Source organism: Schistocerca gregaria, chromosome 4 (genome assembly GCF_023897955.1).
Source record: "Schistocerca gregaria isolate iqSchGreg1 chromosome 4, iqSchGreg1.2, whole genome shotgun sequence".
Lineage (NCBI taxonomy): Eukaryota > Metazoa > Arthropoda > Insecta > Orthoptera > Acrididae > Schistocerca > Schistocerca gregaria.
In genome coordinates this window covers 219,341,140-219,362,131 of record NC_064923.1, presented here as the reverse complement: position 1 = coordinate 219,362,131, position 20,992 = coordinate 219,341,140, and the positions used below count along the sequence as shown (strand labels likewise).

Below are 20,992 nucleotides of genomic sequence, written 5' to 3'. Positions count from 1 at the left end.
AAAGAAGTTGGGTTCCGATACCAAACAGGTGACACTTGTTTATATTTGGTATTGTCTTGACAAAACAATTCCAGGCGGATGCCTAATGGTTCCTCCATTAAGGCCTCCAGGCTTCATCAGATAAGTTAGAACTTAGTTTGTTGTGGTCCCGGACCGGAATGAACAAAATGGAAAACTTGACGTTCGTACACGTTGGTCGAATAATAGAGCCGGGTGATTTCGGTTTCTTGTACGCAACTGAAATTAGGTGTACGCACGCAGATTATCGCCTTATGTTGACTGTACTTTTATTAATCTTTAAAGAGCTGTCAGTCTGTAGAAGCCATTAGCCCGTATCGACGACAGCGATAGAACAGGTGCAAACAAGGACAGGGCGTTGAGCAACCGGTTCCAGCAGCCCACACGAGACCGTCAACGGAGGCCTTCCCTCACTGCGGCGGAGCGCTTTCACGTTCACTGCAAGCTAGTCTCCTTAGCGTCGAAATCCCCGTATGGCGTGCGTTCTTATTCTAATGAAACGGAGAAAAATTCACACAGAAATGATACAGGTATCAGAAGTATAGACGATTTTTTTTTCTTTATTGTATTTCGATTATCCCCCTCAAAGAGAGGGGGCGGGCTGGCAGCAGCGCAGTACGCCGCTCTGCGGCCTAAAGCTAAAAAACATAATGAGGAGATATCACAACAAAAAGAGGTGATAAAACGGTGACTGGTCCAAGCTGGTACATGGTGAAAAAGTTGTGAAGGAAATATAAAAAAACAAAGGGGTCAGTGACGTGGATTGAAAACACTTAGGAAACAGACAAGCACAATTAAGAAGCACGGCGACAGTCTGGTTTCTGTTAGCAACACTTTAAAATGGGGACGCACAACACTGAACACTCACGGAAAAATCTGCACTAGAGTATATGAAGGAATAGGGGTATCGAGGAGGGGGGGGGTACCTGGATAGATGAGGGGGAATGGGGGTGCAGCCGAGGGAGAGGGCACAGAAAAAGGGGAGGGGGCAGAGGACGGATGCGAGAAGGAGCAGGGAAGGCAGGGGAGGGGAAAGTAATAGGACTTGGGAGAGAGGAAAGAGTCAAAGAGAGGGTAGGTGGAGAGAAAAAAAACAGGATGGGAGGGGGCAGGGAGCCCGGGAAAAGGACAGAGGGAGGAAGGGGAAATGAGGATCATAGTTGATAGGAGGGATAAATGGAGGGAGAGAAGGCATCATCCGGGAGGGGAAGCCACCTCGGGAAAAGAGATGAAGGCTGTAGAGGTGGAGGGTAGGGGGGGGACACAATGGTGAAGGCGCGGCAGCGAGCGGGGGTTGGAGAGGAGAGGAACGACCAGGGGATGAGGGGGATCAAGTTGGCAGGAGGTGTAGAGGATGCGGACGTGTTCGAGGAATAGGAGCATATGGGTGAAAGGAGTCAGGCCGTAGAGGATTCACATGGGGGCGGGAGGCGTATACGGAAGGCGAGGTGGAGTGCATAGCGCTCGAGGATCTGTTGAGATATAGACGTAGTTGTAGAGAAAGAATATTGCTTGGGGGAACCGTGTCATAACGAAAATCGTATATTGTGTTAGCGTCACACAAATATTATCATTAACGGTTGCGACTTCTCAGTAAGTTATCGGATGACTTCAATATGTTCCATGGGAATCACACACAGTTCAATTAAGACATGTGCAGAAAGATGGGCCAACCCTCGAATGTAAAATTTTGGAGATAAGTGTTGCCATCTGTTGCTGAGTACGGGAACTATCTAAATTGACATTGGTTTCCACCCTATGTAATATTTAAAGGTGAGACCAACCCATACACAGCAACAGATGGAAACACTTACGTTTTTACATTTGAGGGTTAGCCCACTTTTCCGCACATGTCTTCAATTGAACAGGTGAAGAGAGTGCTTACAATGTGGCATCTTCTGCTGCACATCCCCTCCCATCGGAGGTTCGAGTCCTCGCTCAGGCATGGGTGTGTTTGTTGTTCTTAGCATAAGTTAGTTTAAGTAGTGTCTGAGTCTAGGGACCGATGACCTCAGCAGTTTGGTCCCTTACACATTCACACACGTTTGAACGTTTGACATCTTCTGTTGTACTTTGATGAGTTACTAGGTAAGGTATTCAGATCGTCTTTTGTTGACTTGTTAATGAGCCTAAACTGGTGTTGATACAAATTTTTATCACATACATAAAAAATATCCGTCTTTCAGAACTGAACGTTTATTTTGTTTGTAGGAGAACGTATTTCGCTTCTTTACAGCTCAACTCCCATGACCTCTCACTCAACCCTGCAGCAAATGAACAAGGCATGTGCCACTTACAACAGGAAGGGTTGTGTACAGTGAAATGTATGAAACCTGTACTGTGTGCCTCTTGTGCTTACAGAAGAACCAGTGGATACACGAAAAGAATAGAAAATTGAGAATAAATGATAAATCAAACCACGTATTTAAATGGGCTGCCAAGAATCACTAGAGACCTCCCACTAAAAATGTTTAAATAAATAATTTTCTTTACATTATGGTGATGATACCTTACAGGTGAAACATATTCACTTGGAAAGAAACTAAACGTTCACTTGCAGAAGACGTGATTTTTATTATTGAAACGATAACATACAAGGGACGATCAAAAAGTGACCATTTTTATTGATGCTGTAGCATATATACAACGTAGCGCGACTCCGATCTGGGTATATAAGCTCCGACATGTAGACCACGGATCAGCGTGGTATTAATGTCTTTCGGTCAGCAGCTCGTGGTCTCTCGGTAGCGTTCTCGCTTCCAGAGCATGGGGTCCCGGGTACGATTCCCGCGGGGGTTAGGGATTTTCCACCTGCTTCGAGATGACTGGGTGTTGAGGTGCAGTCTTCATCATCATAACATCCCCATTAGGTCAGAGGAAGGCAATGGGAAACCACCTCCACTAGGACCTTGCCTAATACGGCGGTGCCCAAATAGCGGAAACATGAACTATGGTGACGTTATTACCAAATGCGTCCAAACAGTACCATACTGCTGTTGTTCTTTTCTGAAGGACAAGCATCGGCAGATACGCAACATGTCTGTCGAAAACCACCGTTGTGGAATGGTGCGCCAAGTTCTGTGCGACAAGCGACGCATGATAACGAACGTCCCTGTATCGCAAATGCCGGAACGCAGAAGTTACGCCAGCTCATGTGGGAGGAAGTCTAGCACTTGCCATATAGTCCGTATCTCTCCCCACGTGATTATAACGCCTCCGCTCGGTTAAAAAAGGCCTCGAAGAGTCGACGATTCCTGTCGGACGAGGATGTGCAGCAGGCAGTTAAGGACTTCTTCACACAGCGGGACACCATGTTTTACCAGAGACGTATCTTCAACCTGGTATGTAGGTGTGATGACTGCCACGACGCTAACGGCGCCGGCCGCGGTGGTCTAGAGGTTCTAGGCACTTCAGTCCGGAACCGCGCGACTGCTACCTCGGGCATGGATGTGTGTGATGTCCTTAGGTTAGTTAGGTTTAAGTAGTTCTAAGTACTAGGCGACTGATGACCTCAGATGTTAAGTCCCATAGTGCGCAGAGCCATTTGAACGTTAACGGCGATTTTGCCTAATTAGCTCACATGTTCTGCACTCTGCAGTCTTCGTATGGAAGTTATTTGATCGCCTTTTATAACTGAAGTAGCAGGTGGTTCAGATGGCTTTGAGCACTATGGGACTTAACTGCTGAGGTCATCAGTCCCCTAGAACATAGAACTACTTAAACCTAACTAACCTAAGGACATCACACACATCCATGCCCGAGGCAGGATTCGAACCTGCGACCGTAGCGGTCGCGCGGTCCCAGACTGTATCGCCTAGAACCGCTCGGCCCCACCGGCCCGCCACTGAAGTAGCAACTGAGTAAGAATGGCGTCAAATAATGAAACTCTTTCTAATGACACTGTTTGTGCCGTCTGAGACTGGAAAATACAATAAAACAATTTAGACAAAATTCAGCTTTAGCCGACACATTGGTCGGCAAATGAAAATAAAATGGATGAAAACATTTGTCCATACGATATCAGCCGAATAACAATTTTCGAATAGAGAAGCTCAGACAATTCTTGTTTCAAAAGTTGTTCTATGAATGATGTATTCAGAGATTCGTAGTGAACACTGCTTCTGACAGTTCAATACTCGTTTATATTTTACAACATTCTGACAACATATGAGTTTAAGATCCTGGTTGCGAGGGCTAGGTCAGTAAGGCAAAACTGTAGTATTCCACATCCTTAAGCATTTAGTTTATCAGAGATACACTGAGCTGTTTCGATTTAATTGGTAGATTCATTGTAATTTGCTACGAGAGTATCTCTTCATATTTAACATATATTTTTATTCTCGCTTCCCGTAATTGCGTATTTGAGACGAAAACGTGAATCAGTCAACAGAGTGTAAGTTCTAATATCGGTTTGCAACTACTCTCAGTGAACCTGGAACGTGGGAAGATCTCGTAAAAATGCAGACTAACGACATCCCTAACCTCCACAGTGTCAACTGCGACTTAATCTCTGTTCTTGCTGTTCTTCCATTGTGTGATACAGCTGCGTAACCGTACGTGACCTTACACTACGCGACGCAATTATGTCACATAAGAGAAGACCTGTTGAGAAAAAGAGACTTCAATGCTCTGCCAAGCGAGGAACTCCTGCGGAGTAAAATGCGCGTACTTGCACGTCCAGAAAAAGAGATACAGCTTTTTTGGCTATAGTTTAGACTTTGGACTCTTATTTTGACTATGTGGACAGAGATAGTTTCGACTGCATTCAATCTTAATAACACTGGCATTTCAGGACAGACTCAGCGATTGGCTGTGAGAATGTGAAACGTAGTACATCTCCAGAATGTTCCACTGGCGTCGTCATACTCTTCTACAATGATTTCATGAGCCTGAAGATCAAATAACAGAACTCACTGGCCTTCTCTGTTGCCACATTTGAACAGTAAAGAACCGCCGCGTCCTGTATTGAAAAAGAAAAGTAAGAGGCCGTTATGAGCATCAGTATTTTTTTATTTACTGGAGCTCTTTCTTTGTGAGGAATGGTAATTTTAAGTTATTACTACGACATAGACAAGCCAACTACCAGAACTGTTTTTAACTTTATATATATAGTCACAAAATATAAACCAAATACTATAAACAAAAATATGTACGCATTACAGGCCACTGAAGATGCTTTGCAAAAAAATAAAGCCGAAACGCGTATGGCACAAAAACTGTGTTTCATTCAGTTGTAATTAGAAGATCCAAAAGTAAAAATTATCAACATACCGTAATATAACACGCAAAGGAGGACTACAGGACTACAAAAATTCAACGTATAAAATCCATTTGACCGCCATTCACATTATAAATGAATCTATCTTATGAGGACATATGTGTTGTTTTGAGTGCGAAAAATGTCCGTACACCACATTAAAAGAATGTCCATAACATTTTCTTAAATCCCTATAATTTTTCTGGCTTCAAGAAAAATACGACGCACAAGTTCAAATATAATTGCCCTAAAGTTGAACAAGATTGCCAAGCTGTAAAAACGCTGCACCCATAATTGAAACGTTGTTGCAGAGAACTGTTTATAAATTACGATTTGTTAAGAGGCTGCCAATGACAGTCTTCATTGCTTTTAATATCCTTGTTCCCAGACACCACAGGAAGTTAGGAAAGCACGTGGTCACTTGTTACCCGGATGGTTTCACAAAGCAATAACAGTACCAGCTGTTAAGTCTGATATAAACGGTGTTTGTGACTGTCGTTTGCAGGCGTAAAAGTGAAAGGCGTGCACCTTAACTACTAGTGACACTGTACGCATAGGACTCATCACCAGAGCCGAACTCTACAAATTGGCGGTTGTTAAACCGGTGGTGTCGTTACCACATTCGCACACACGTTTCTCTATGACGCCCTCTCACAGTAATGAGCTTTAATTAGAAAGCTGTGTCATTCACTAGCGCAAAAACTTCCACATATCTGTAGTGACACGGAGAATCTTCCTAACTGCAACATTGTTCTCTGCACATGAGCGAGGTGGCGCAGCGATTAGCGCACTGGACTCGCATTCGGGAGGACAACGGTTCAATACCGAGTCCGGCCATCCTGATTTAGGTTTTCCGTGACTTCCCTCGATCGCTCCAGGTAAATGCCCGGATGGTTCCTTTGAAAGGGCACGGTCAACTTCCTTCCCTAATCTGATGAGACCGATGACCACGCTGTTTGGTCTCCTCCCCCAAACAACCACAACCCCAATCTTTTAAATCAGTTAAACTTCTCTGCAGACAGAGAATTAAGGGCGAGGGAGTCAGTATTGGATCATTCTTCATGTTAAACGATAACTGTCGAGCTCATAAAGATAAATGTCAGTTGATTTTTTTATGTTTTTCCGCCCTTTACATTTTGGTTGTTTAAAATTTTCGAGGGTTGTATGGGACACAAAATTTTAATTCGTAAAGAAGTCATTTTTGTTATAAAAAAGTTTTAATTGGAGTTCATACGGCTATAGCTTAAGACTTACGTCTTCGTGTCTTTTCATAAAAACATAGCAGCAGCCTTAACCCGCTTTCATTTTTGTCTTATTAAACCAATGATTTATTTTCCATCGCTCTGCATATTTTTACTATAGATTTAAGACCTCTTCTTTACTCAAAGACATAAGTTGGTTATCTAAAATTTTAAGACCGTCTTACGATACAGATTTCTGTTCATTACTGAATGTTTTATGGCCACCTCCTTGTAAATCTTAAAACATATCTCCTAATGCACTTTTTGGAACAGTATTTCTTGCTGGTTTCTCTGATTGTCAAGAGTCTGACTTTTTCTACGGCTTCCTTCTAGTTATTTTCATCCCACTTATGTTCTGACTTCCCCATGCTTCCCTGTCAAAGATAAAACCCATAAAATTAAGTTTTTATGCTATACATTTCGTCCGATACACCCCGAACGCACCGTTGCGGCAGTTTACCATTCCCGCTGGTTTTACTTAGGTTACACCTTGTTACACTCTACTGTGTACAGAATAGTATAAACTGTATCTAAACATATAACGAAATTTAGTATTACAGACTCGCAAAAAAAAACTCCAAAGTTAATTCTGTGCAACGAAAACAGACAACTTGATGCCATTCCGACACACACTGTTGTTTTAATTCAAAATCGCGCGAGCGGTCTTCAGTAAACATTTCTGCTTATCAGAACTGCCGTTACAGCTTCACGGTGGGCAGTTCCCGAAATAAACGCGAATAAGAGATTAATGATCCACGAAATTACGACTTGCGCCTGAGAGTATGGATAGAGGACGCTGATAAACTTCCTAAAATACAATTAATTTTTTCGGTACAACTTTAGTGAAGATATCCGATTTTCCTTGTTATTTTATGGTATCCTTCAGAAGAGAAATTTGTAGTCGGAAAAAACGAATAGCTTAATACGGGTGGAACAACTGTACCTTTCGAATAAATGGAGATAGTTACGCTTCAGGACGAGTCGTGTACGTCACTTATGAATCTCACGGTCACCGATTGCTTTTTCCTCTGCTGATAGTATTTTTGAGATTTAGTTCAATGCATGATTTAATGATGCATGATTTAATTCAGTGCATGATTTAATGATGCATGATTTAATTTAATGCATTTTCCGTGTGAGATACAATAAGGTCTGAAAACCTAATCCGCATCAGGGCAAACGATTCCACGTTATGTCATACTGTGAATTGTCGCCCACCCCAACTTCCGAATGTTTAATTCATGCAAGACAACAGCTGGCTTTTTGAAAATTGTAATGAAAACGGCACACTATCGCCATGTAACGTAGATTCTTTCCCAACCAGCAAAATGTTTGTCAATGTGAAGTTCAACACTGCCACCGCGATAAATAAAATACGCACGAGCTGATAGTTCTGGCAAGTGTTTGAAACATTCAAATCCCATGGTTAGTGAGACAACACCGGAGTCGCAACATAAGTTACACAGCTTTTGGAATGATAAGGCAACCACCAGCACTACAGATAAATTGTTGCAGCACAAGAACTAGAAGAATTTGTGTAGTATTTCTTTCTCGTTATTCAGAGTATACACAGGTACACAAAAACTTCCATAATTCCTGCCGTATATTTGGAAATTTCTTCCATTACAGGGACAAGAAGATAGAGTAACAGACAAGCAGAGTTTGGTGTTGCATATAATGTGTGTACCGCTTTCCAGACGTTGGTCAGCTTGACATACGTGACTCGAGACACTGCCAGGAGTCTCTTGATTTATTCAGAGCATGCTCCTCCTATGTAAATGGCAGACTCCAGGTGTACGGAACTATGTGCCAGTTGTCGCTAGTTGTAGTTTCGCTGGCACACGATTACAATGTTCATTTAGCGTAGTAAATAAAACGGCAACAATTCACGGGACAGACTGCGGCAATATAAATAGTACTGATGCAACTTGGTTGAACCACGTGGTTTAGGTAATGGCCGATTAGAGTGTAAAGTGTAAAGCAATCACATTTCATTCGTAAGCGATATTTTCTTTTGTATACATGAATTTTGGTGGCGCTTTTAATTTTTACTGTAGTGGTTTTATTTTTGTCATTTTACTTTAGTTTTATTGTCAGTTCAACTCGAACAGCTCTTTGGGCGAAACCTGTGAGAAGGAAAGTTTAGAAACCGACCAAGCATCTCAAAATAAGTTCTCACCAGTTTCGTGAAGAGGACATAGATCGAGAACGTTTCGTCAGTCCGTACTAAGGAAAATGCTGGATTAAATTTTTTTTTTAATAAGCACCTTTTTCGTAAGATGTGCTTCTCTTCTTGGTTATTCGTAACATTTCACTACAGGAAAGTTACATTAATTCGACGAAATTCGTCGTATTGTTGGAAAAAATGTACAGTTAAGACCAGAAGAACATCTGAAAATGCCTTCCAGATACTGTGTTGTTCACAAAAGCACTGTACGATTTCCTATTTACAATAATTCTTGCGTGAACAAGAATCAATCGTTAACAATAGTCTGATAATGTTTTGGTAGCATCTGACATGGGGGTGCAGCCTTCGAAACAACGTACGGTTTAAGTCTGTAGCGCACATCTGCCCTTAGTATTACTCCGTTCGTAATAACTAGGGTCTAAGAGCTTGGAGTGGTATATGTTCGCGGCAGTCTGAGGCCTGAACTACCACTGCCAACCGCAGCACACAATGGCGCTGTAGCCAGTGCCAAATGCTTTGTAACTCCAACTTACCTTGTGTTGCAGATTGCTTTTCTCTTGAATGAGATTTTCACTCTGCAGCGGAGTGTGCGCTGATACGAAACTTCCTGGCAGATTAAAACCGTGTGCCGGACCGAGACTCGAACTCGGGACCTTTGCCTTTCGCGGGCAAGTGCGAAAGGCAAAGGCGAAAGGCAAAGGTCCCGAGTTCGAGTATCGGCCCGGCACACAGTTTTAATCTGCCAGGAAGTTGCTTTTCTCTTGTTTTGAAATGACTGAAGAGGCTAATGCTGGAGCATAAAGGGATTCGTATGCGACTCTCACCATAACAAGAGAAATGATTCCCATGACCGTTATGTCAGTTCTGCTTCCGTGGAAGCACAGAACGCGAATCTAGGATGGCAGCCCTTCGAGATGGAGCCGGAGCTCATTTTCCCGCACCGCTCCTCTCTCCTCGGACTGTAGAAGTTCTCGTTTGTTTATGGTCACGGCCGACTGCCGCGATATACTGTCCGCGTAACAGAAATATGTGTTTGACAGCAGCAAAGATGAATAACTGCTCATAGGTTGTAAACCTAGCAGTACCAACGGGGGAGGGGGAAGGGGTGCTTTGTCTACACCTTTCGAAAATACTGTAATCTAGTCAATTACTTTATTTTTTGAAGGTCTGAAAAATATTTATAGTTTTTAATTAATTCTTTAGCAGATTTTTTATACGTTTTAAATTTTTCACTTAAACGCAACTTAAGAATTTAAGCCCTAATAATAGATGTCACTTTCTGCAGTGATATATGAAGGCGTGGTGTCTATTTTTTTCGGACATGTCCAAAAGAAGACACCACGCGTTCATACATTTCATTCGCCTCTATGGGCAATGAATCCACAACCTTCAGTACGAATGCAAAGTTACGTTCGACCTCTTGTGGAAATCGCGAAGTAGCGAGGACGTGGACGTGGACGGAGAATGGGGATAGGTGGCGCTCGGTGGAAGTGTGGGTCGGCCGGGAGGTGCGCCGGCTTACCGCGCGCACTTGCGATAAACTCTGTGTCCAGGTGGTGCAGTGGCTAACGTACCTGCCTAGTAAGCGGGAGATCCCGCACTGAGTCCAGGCCCGGCACAAATTTTCACTTCTCGCTGCTGCTTTCGCGTAAAGTTTCGGAACAGCCGACATCGATAGTGCCTTACCTTCCCTTTCCTTTCTCCCCTCCCCACCTTCAATTCACATAATATTTCTCCAACGACTGTCATACACATTGTTTCCAGGTCCCGGCCGTTAATTACACATCGATATCTCTTTAAAAGGTATTTTGGGAGTAAAAGTCAACAATAACGATCGAAATTAGAATTTAAAATATTTTTTTGGTGATCATAAAGTACCCTCCCCCTTAATCCTCATTCTTTCCCCCTGCTCCTGCTTTTGTGAGTGTGTTGATATGGTAAGAGTGAGCTAAAAGATATTTTCAGGTTATGGAACCCATTTACAAATTGATGCCTTTTTAAAAAGTACCTTCTTAATATAAATCAACAACAACTGACGAATATTGTTTTTTTTTAATTTTTATAAGGTTGACTTAAAGTGCCCCCCACCCCTACCCTACCCTTTTGGCTACGTGCTATGGCAAATGCACTGGTATTGCTAGGTTTATGTGGGGTGCATACTGTAAGACCTTCGGTACACGCACCATCAGATTATTTGACTTGTCGCTCTAACGAAGTACGCGAGTGTCAGCAATATGTCTCGTGGTCTTATCGTGGCGTGTTTATCTTCTGCCGTTCGGTCAGACGATAGAAATGCCACTTGCACGCTTAGAGTAGCAGATTGACGGTGACCAACTTTAAACAGAACTTGATTAATTTTCACACACATTTATTAAAATAATAAAAAGCACAGATATTACGTAACTTAATTCTGGATGCTGTTTACAATTGACAGTCTGAAGTTCCTTTGGTCTTGGTACGTTAATCTTATTCTCACATATCTCTGATACCTGACAAAGTGTCTATACATTTATCTTCATGGCTATATACAGGAATATGGTGATATTGTTAGGCGCAGGCTGAAACTTGACTATGAACTGGTACAGACAAATGCAGACTGACTAATCGGAGGTCTGTACATTCGTTATAATACCTCTCGCGTTCAGGTATCACTGCACGACTGTGATCCGCGACGAGAAAAGGTTCTACGTTAGTAGCAATCTCATTGGCTGCATTATATATTAATATGCGGATCGGCGGAAGCAGAATTTGGCCCGTCTCTAAGACAGCGCCATCTTGTAGTGCAGAGACGGACGAGCGCTGCGCCTGCGCAGTTGTGCTTAGCGGGGCGCGCTCTAGTGGGAAAGTTGTGTACGCGCTGACTACGCGGAACTATGTACACAACAGTTTATTATAGATTTGTTTATAAATAAATAAATAAATCTTCTGCTACGAGTCACGATTTTTCTTTATCTTACTTTTCGCACGACGCGTTTCGAGAAATAATACCCATTTTCAAGTCCGTTTTTTGTGTGTATTAAGCCATTTCTTTTGATGTCGCTTCATTGCGTTGGCTTTTACTGCAGTACATAAGAAACACGCGATTTTTTTGTTGGGTATCAATTCTTTTTGTGAAGTTAGATGCGAAATTTATGTATGCAGTAAAAGTCAACGAAATGAAGCAGACTCACACACACTGACAACATCAAAAGAAATGGCTTAATACACACAAAAAACGCTCTTGAAAATAGGAATTATTTCTCGAAACGCATCTTGTGAAAAGTAAAATAAAGAAAAATCGTGACTGGTAGCAGAAGATTTATTTATTTATTTATAAACAAACCTATTGTTTCTACAGTCGCAGGCTTTCAATAACCATTTATAATGGATCAAATCAGCTAGGTTTATTGTATGCTTTTTAGAGCCCATGTTTTCTATTTTGCTCCGTACTACAACCTCTAATAATACCTTTATTTAAAAACCGTGTATACATATATGCCGTTGGCTATTTAAAGTGTGGGAGGATGTAATGTCTCTTGCAGCGGTCCCTCCGCGATATTTTCAGAAATTTTATAAATTATATAACTCAGCACATATCTCGAAATATCTCTTCTTATCTTACCGATTCCTAAACTTTAATATACGATGATTATCAATGCAAAGTAGTTTCAAGCCCTATTATTCCTTGGAGCTTCCATTTACTCCATGGAATAGCTTCTCTGCTTTTTTTTTTTTTTTTTTTTTTTTTTTTTTTTTTGCTCTTATGAAAAGAAGGATTCATATCTTGCCGATTAGCCGTGAAAGAACGAATATGTATAGGTATGTATTGTTGAGCTAGTCGCCATCTTGATGAGATTCTGTATGAGAAGGAATTTAATACATGAACTAAAGTAAGTGCGTTTCGCGTATTACTTAACTGATTATTATTGACAGTCTCTCCTTACTACGCTGTGTTGCACGGGATCAGTGGGGAACGTCTGATTTGCACTGGACGAACCTGCCGTTTTGTATGCTCAGGATATCCAGCTTATTACTTTCAATAAATAGGCTAACACGGTCTTACCAGCAGATCTCCGGTCTTCCCCATGGAATCACAGAAAGTTAATAATTATTACAAATGTTTTCAGGAGATCGACTGACAATTTTCGTCGCACCGAGACTTCGAAATTGTTCGCTGCCTTATGGAATTTAAGTTAAGCTCAATTTAATCAGGATAGAACAGTATTGAAGTGTGTGAATGTGATAAGCCTGTTTTGTGAATGAAAATTCCCTTAATATACGCATGTTTTTTACTATCCTCATCAGTGAAGCTAAATCAGGCCGGTGTGAGAGAGGTTTTTAAATTTTAGATCCCACAAAAAATATTAAAAGGTGAAGGGACGCAGAAGGATGATACGAGCTAACAGTAGCAGCAGTTGGACGCCGGTGGCAGCCGATCACTTTAGAGCGACCTCCCTCTGCGAGTTACTGCCTCCACCCTTCTGTTGGCGGATGCAGGAAAGAGTGAGGTAAAGTAGGTGACCTTGAGGGCGGGGCGAGGGACACAGGTGTGGCCTTACCTGGCGCCGACGAGGAGCTGCTGGCGCGCCGGGTCGAACAGCAGCTGCGAGAAGTCGCGGCCCGCGGGGTCGCTGAACCGGTCCGCCGCGCTCAGCAGGTCTGCAACACACACGACGGCCCGTCAGCGCGCGAGCTACGCCAAAGCACACACACCTCCTTAAACCTGATTCATAAAGCGCCAGCGGCAGTGGCGGCATTCGCAATAACCTTCAGCGGAGCGTAAAGTTGACAACACGCCGTGCCACGCATCCTAGGTGGGAACGTTTCGACGTAATATTCACAGCAAGAGCGTAGCCGGGATCTGAACTGAGGGGAGGAGGGTAGACGGGGAGGGGGGGGGGACGGGAAACTGGAAGGGGGCGGGGGGTGGAGCGGTAGCTATCTATTTTGCGGGAAGGAAAAGAGTGGAGGAATTAAAGCACAATTTCTTACAAAATAATACTGAAGACTATGCCTCTAAGCACTATGGGACTTAACATCTGAGGTCATCAGTCCACTAGACTTAGAACTACGTAAACCTAACTACATCTACATGATTACTCTGCAATTCACATTTAAGTGCTTGGCAGAGGGTTCATCCAACCACAATCATACTATCTTTCTACCGTTCCACTCCCGAACAGCGCGCGAGAAAAACGAACACCTAAACCTTTATGTTCGAGCTCTGATTTCTCTTATTTTATTTTGATGATCATTCCTACCTAAGTAGGTTGGGCTCAACAAAATATTTTCGCGTTCGGAATAGATAGTTGGTGACTGGAAGTTCGTAAATGGTTCTCGCCGCGACGAAAAACGTCTTTGCTTTAATTATTTCCAACCCAACTCGCGAACCATATCTGCCACTCTCTCCCCCCTATTACGTGATAATACAAAACGAGCTGCCCTTTTTTGTACCCTTTCGATGTCGTCCGTCAATCCCACCTGGTAAGGATCCCACACAGCGCAGCAATATTCTAACAGAGGACGAACGAGTGTAGTGTAAGCTGTCTCTCTAGTGGACTTGTTGCATCTTCTAAGTCTCCTGCCAATGAAACGCAACCTTTGGCTCGCCTTCCCCACAATATTATCTATGTGGTCTTTCCAAATGGTTCAAATGGCTCTGAGCACTATGGGACTTAACTGCTGAGGTCATCAGTCCCCTAGAACTTAGAACTACTTAAAACTAACTAACCTAAGGGCATCACACACATCCATGCCAGAGGCAGGATTCGAACCTGCGACCGTAGCGGTCGCGCGGTTCCAGACTGTAGCGCCTGCAACCGCTCCGCCACCGCGGCCGGCCTTGGTTGACTTGACAGCCTTGAGAATTGTACTATTTATCTAGTAATCGAATTCCAACGGATTTCTTTTGGAACTCATGTGGAACACCTCACACTTTTCGTTATTTAGCGTCAACTGCCACCTGCCACACCATACAGCGATCTTTTCTAAATCGATTAGCAACTGATACTGGTCTTCGGATGACCTTACTACACGGTAAATTACAGCATCATCTGCGAACAACCTAAGAGAACTACTCAGATTGTCACCCAGGTCATTTATATAGATCAGGAACAGCAGAGGTCCCAGGACGTTTCCCTGGGAACACCTGATACCACTTCAGTTTCACTCGATGATTTGCCGTCTATTACTACGAACTGCGACCTTCCTGACAGGAAATCATGAATCCAGTCGCACAACTGAGACGATACCCCATAGGCCCGCAGCTTGATTAGAAGTCGCTTGTGAGGAACGGTGTCAAAAGCTTTCCGGAAATCTAGAAATACGGAATCAACTTGAGATCCCCTGTCGATAGCGGCCATTACTTCGTGCGAATAGAGAGATAGCTGCGTTGCACAAGAACGATGTTTTCTGAAACCATGCTGATTACGTATCAATAGATCGTTCCCTTCGAGGTGATTCATAATGTTTGAATACAGTATATGCTCCAAAACCCTACTGCAAATCGACGTCAATGATATAGGTCTGTAGTTCGATGGATTACTCCTACTACCCTTCTTAAACACTGGTACGACCTGCGCAATTTTCCAATCTGCAGGTATAGATCTATCGGTGAGCGAGCGGTTGTATATGATTGCTAAGTAGGGAACTATTGTATCAGCGTAATCTGGAAGTAACCTAATCGGTACACAATCTGGACCTGAAGACTTGCCTGTATCAAGCGATTTGAGTTGCTTCGCAACCCCTAAGGTATCTACTTCTACGAAACTCATGCTAGCAGCTGTTCGTGTTTCAAATTCTGGAATATTCCGTTCGTCTTCCCTGGTGAACTAACCTAAGGACACCACACGCATCCATGCCCGAGGCAGGATTCGAACTCGCGACCGTAGCAGCAGCGCGGTTCCGGACTGGAGCGCCTAGAAACACTCGGCCACAGCGGCCGGCTACTGAAGACTATTGAAAAGCTTCATTTATTAATAATGACCAGTAATGCTACGACGTAATGACATTCCCGCAGAACCTCGATTACCCGACCTTTGATTAACTGATTCCTCCGATTACCCGACCACGTATCTGAACATCCGTCTGTGCTCAGCGCTGAGTAGCGTGCCAGCGTTATCTATCGATTTTACTCAAACAACCTACCACCTACTGCGACTGTATTGCTAGATAAGGCCCAAGGCAACTCCCTGAATCTGAAAATGGTTCAAATGGCTCTGAGCACTATGGGACTTAACATCTGAGGTCATCAGTCCCCTAGAACTGAGGACTACTTGAATCTAATTAACCTAAGGACATCACAAACATCCATGCCCGAAGCAGGTTTCGAACCTGCGACCGTAGCAGAAAAAAATGTTCATATGGTTCTAAGCACCATGGGATTTAACATCTGAGGTCATCAGTCCCCTACATTCAGAACTACTTAAACCTAACTAACGTAATTCTTAATGCGGCCTGCTTCGAATAATTATTGTTGTTAATGTTAATAATTATTACTGTTAATGTTAATAATAATTTGTGTTAATGAAATGGCTTCGTCACCAACTAAAACCGTATTTTAAAGAATGCCGAGTGTTCTCGATTGTAATGCACGTAATATGATACGTAATTTCAGTTCTGGCGACAGTACTTCATGCATTACAGTACCTTTATTGCTTATCGCATAACTAACTCTGTTTAGAAGAAACAGTTCAGGTGACATTCTAAGATAATTAAAAGAACTTCTTGGATCTTCGGTTCTAAATTATTTCAGCAAAGATGCTGAGCAACCGAGCTGACGTCTTTTCTTCATCCATTCACGAATCGAAACACGTTTCTTATTTTTTTTTCCCTTATGCAGCGATTCTACGCAACAAGCGTTAACTCCACACAACTCATGCGACGTGCAGCTGCCAAAACGACGAAACTGAAGTGAATACTGGTGTCGCAGTGTCTGTAGCGATATATGAAACCACTTGCGTCCAACTTATTCCACGCAACGAGTGGCGCAACCCAATGTCGTCGTGTAAATTAGGCTTTACAGTTGCAGATAGCTGAACATGGGTCTGGACAAGGTGAGCAGGGCTTTACTCGTAAATCTGTTTTATCAAAACAACAGCAATACCGCTGCTGCTCTTCGCGAATATCGACGCTTTCAACAATGTGGAGGGGTCTTCTTTCCGAACCGGTGTTGAACAACTTGATTCGGAAGATAGAATTAACTGGTGATTTTGGAATTGGTCCTGGGAGAGGCCGACGGCCAATTGCCCCACAAATTGTTGCCATGACTACAAGCAGTGAACGGGTTGTGTCACGGCAGCTGGAAATTCCGTGGCCCACTGTTCGAAAAGTGCTACGAACAGCTGTGAAACGGTATCCGCACAAGCTTCCAGGCCGTCGTCGGTGCAGATGTTTGTCACATTGAGCAACCTTTATAACTTGGAACGTAAACATGGTTCGCAGTTAACAAATGTTAACCTCTCACGCAGAAATTAAAATGTGTTTCTTTCAATGATTTATTCGTTATTTCTCTTCCTTCTGTCCTTACAAATGTTTCGACAAAGTTCCGTGGAACTACGATGACTCTCAAATAGCTACAGTTTAATTATAACCACGCCGTACATTTTTGTCATTTCAGATTAGCGTTCGTGACAGCAAATATTATTCACAACTGCTGCTACCAATAACTAAATGTCTAAAAGTAGGACAACTTTCGGTGCTACTGAAGTTTTAGTTTTAGAGCAAATTATAGAAAAATAGCGTCATATCTGATATTCCAAAGACAGCTTGATATGGGCGATATGCACAGTATCGTTTGTTCACTCCATGGTTACTGCTACTCTTTGTCACAACTACAAGATGTTTACGTAGCCCATACTAAAGTCTAGAAGATGTGTCAAAGGAGATAATTCGGAAACTTTTTTGGGTGTATTTATAGAGATCCAGTGTCCTAGATACAAGGCCTTCGGTTACCTCCCGTAAAACAGCCGATCACATCATTCTTCGAAGCACGGAGTAAGTGTAACACAAATGTAAGACGTACAAGAAAATTGCAGTTCGAAAAGAAGAGAGCGCAGTGAGAGAGAAACAGATGTTTACATTGGAAATCTGACACTCATTGGTGAATGGTACGATCGTCTGACAAAGTAATTACATAGAAGCGGAATGAATAAATTGTGTCGCAACTGATTGATCTGTTAGCTACCCAGTAACGAAAATAGTCTTGCGGGCAAGTTTCCTTTTGCGTCGTGCGTACGGTCATGGAATTTGTATTCCAGTCACGTGCGCGTCTACGAAAGCGATCCGGCAGAGAAAGTATTCTGGCAAGGGGCCTAGCGCGTAAACGGCGGGACCCAACCTGCTGTCGTAAGCACCTGTAGTGTGTTTACACCTAATTTCTTTGACACTCTAATGTTAGATATTTTGTTTTCTCTCAAGCGTCCATATCAATTAGCAAGCTTTCTCATCATTTTGGTGGGTAAATAGCTTGCTTTTCCCTTTCTATAATACTTCCTGATATTTTGGGAAACGTAGTCTGGTGATCTGTTCAATATATCCGTATTTCTCTTTTGAAGTGTGTGGTGTCGTCGTGAGCAATGGTTTTTTACGAGGTACGAGACTAAAAATTATCATTGCATGTACAGTCTAAGAAAAAATGAAAAAAATACACCACGAAGGAATTGTACAAATGGGACGGGAGTCGGTAGAGGTCATGTACCGTAGAGACAAACAAATGATTACAAACGAAACTTCCTGGCAGATTAAAACTGTGTGCCGGACCGAGACCTTTGCCTTTCGCCATCTGAGCTACCCAAGCACGACTCACTCTGCAGCGGAGAGTCCCGGCCTGCACACAGTTTTAATCTGCCAGGAAGTTTAATAACCACGGGCACTCCGCTGCAGAGTGAAAATGTCAGTCTGGAGTACAATTGTCTTCGATGATGAGTCCGCTTCGAACTGAACCCCGACGACCAGCGAAGGCGTGTCTAGAGACCCACTTCTGGTCATAGCAGGGCCTTTTGGTTGTCATCCCCGGCACTGTTAGAATGGTGATACGCCGACGGTAATCAACGCCCCTTTTTGTTGCCCTTCATGGCAAGCTACTATGGGCTTACATTTCGGGAAGGTAATGACCTCCACATACGGCGTGAGTTTGACTGCTTGTCTTCGGGCTAGCCAAACTCTTCGTTAGCTAGCAAGGTCGCCGGATCTCTCCCCTATTTAGAACATTTCGAGATTATGGACAGCGTCCTCCAACCACAACGGAATTTAAACGATCTAACACGCCAGTTGGACCGTATTTGGCACGACATCCCTGGGAAGGACATCTAAAAAGTCTATCAATCAATGCCAAACCGAATAGCTGCTTGCATAAGGGCCAGAGGTGAACCAACGCGTTACTGACTTTGTCAATATGTGAAGCTCTTTCTTTCAAATAAAACATGCAATTTTTATGAAATTGTAATCAGTTTCCAGAACGAAATTTTGACTCTACAGTGGAGTGTGTGCTGTTATGAAACTTCTTGGTAGATTAAAACTGTACGCCGGACCGAGACTCGAACTCGGAACCTTGGCCATCCACGAGCAAGTGTTCTACCATCTATTTTTTTTAAATTGTTCTCATTTTGTACGATTTTATTCGTTGCATTTGTTCGGTGCGGATGTCCCATGACCCCCGCTCACGTTCAGTTGTTGAGCCGTCGACTCAGCTTTTTTTTTTTTTTTTTTTTTTTTTCAGAGGCCAGCCAACTCTCTGACCGAACACGCTGAGCTACCGTGCCGGCTACCATCTGAGCTTACCCAGGCACGACTCACGACCCGTCTTCATAGCCTTAATTCCGCCAGAGCACTTGCCCGCGAAAGGCAAAGGTCCCGAGTTAGAGTCTCGGTACGGCACACAGTTTTAATCTGCCACGAAGTTTGTAATCAATTTTTTGCCTGTCATGTACATCACAACTACCGATTTCCGTCCCATTGGTATAATTCTTTAGTGGTACGTTTTTTTTTTTTGTCTTAAAGAGTAGTTCACTTTGCAAAGTTGTTGGGAAACTGTTGGAGATTGAATTCCATTCACTGGCAGCAATTCCTGTCAGACTGCAAACCGAGTGTCGTTGACAAGGCCTGACACTCCTCCCCGCTCCCGCTCCATCAGGATTTTTGTACAACCACTGTCCTCGCGCTGCGTTACGTGGCTGAGAGTGGCACATCAGTCCATCAGATACGTTGGACAGTCCGCACTTTCATTGTATCACGTCTCCAAATCGATGCACCTTACTGGCCTCAATCCGAAAACCTACTGTTACGTACTGCCCTAACTTGCGACAGCAACTATAACACTGTAAAGCACTCACCTCTCCTTAGGGTGTAGCGAATATTTTACCCTGTGGCTATTTTGTTGCGAACGGCCCTGCCGCAGCGGTAACACCAGTTTCCGTCAGGTCACCGAAGTTAAGCGATGTTGGGCTTGGCTAACACTTGCGTCGGTGACTGTCCGGTCTGCCGAGCGCTGTTGGCAAGCGGGGTGCACTCAGCCCTTGTGAGGCAAACTGAGGAGCTACTTGACTGAGAAGTGGCGACTCCGGTCACGAAAACTGAACGGCCGGGAGAGCATTGTGCTCATGACATGCCCCTCTATATCCGCATCCAGTGACGCCATTGGCTAAGGACGGCAAGGTGGCCGGTCAGTACCGTTCGGCCTCCCTAGACCTGTTCGGACGGGGTTTAGTTTTTGGAGACTTTAATTTGCTAACTAATATGTGCTGAAATTTAAATAACGAGATTTTATCTTCCAGAGAGAATGCGAAAATCAAATCATACTGTGGTTCACGCCGTTTGGTGTCAAGTTAAAGATTATGTACCGAACATTTCATCTGCATTTGGCAGTGGCGTCGCACTCAGACTTCCTTCTCACTGTATTAAAAACTGTAGGGTTAAAGACTTTTGACAATGTTGACTGGAATACTCTTTTTCAAATTCTGAAGGTGGCAGGGGTAAAATACAGGGAGCGAAAGGCTATTTACAATTTGTACAGAAACCAGATGGCAGTTATAAGAGTCGAGGGACATGAAAGGGAGCAGTGGTTGGGAAGGGAGTGAGACAGGGCTGTAGTCTCTCCCCGATGTTATTCAATCTGCATGTTGAGCAAGCAGTGAAGGAAACAAATGAAAAATTTGGAGTAGAGTATTAAAGTCCATGGAGAAGAAATAAAAACTTTGAGGTTCGTCGATGACATCGTAATTCTGTCAGAGACAGAACTTGGAAGAGCAGTTGAATGGAATGGATAGTGTCTTGAAAGGAGGATATAAGATGAACATCAACAAAAGCAAAACG

General features: G+C 43.3%; 1 protein-coding gene across 1 annotated transcript in view; it reads right to left on the bottom strand.

The window, feature by feature from the left end:
- Nucleotides 1–20,992, bottom strand: part of LOC126268125 (semaphorin-5A) — a 614,642-nt gene that overhangs the window by 230,794 nt on the left and 362,856 nt on the right. The window contains exon 3 of the mRNA XM_049973655.1: nucleotides 13,243–13,342. Coding sequence (XP_049829612.1) covers nucleotides 13,243–13,342 — 100 coding nt within the window. The remainder of the gene's footprint in view (nucleotides 1–13,242; nucleotides 13,343–20,992) is intronic.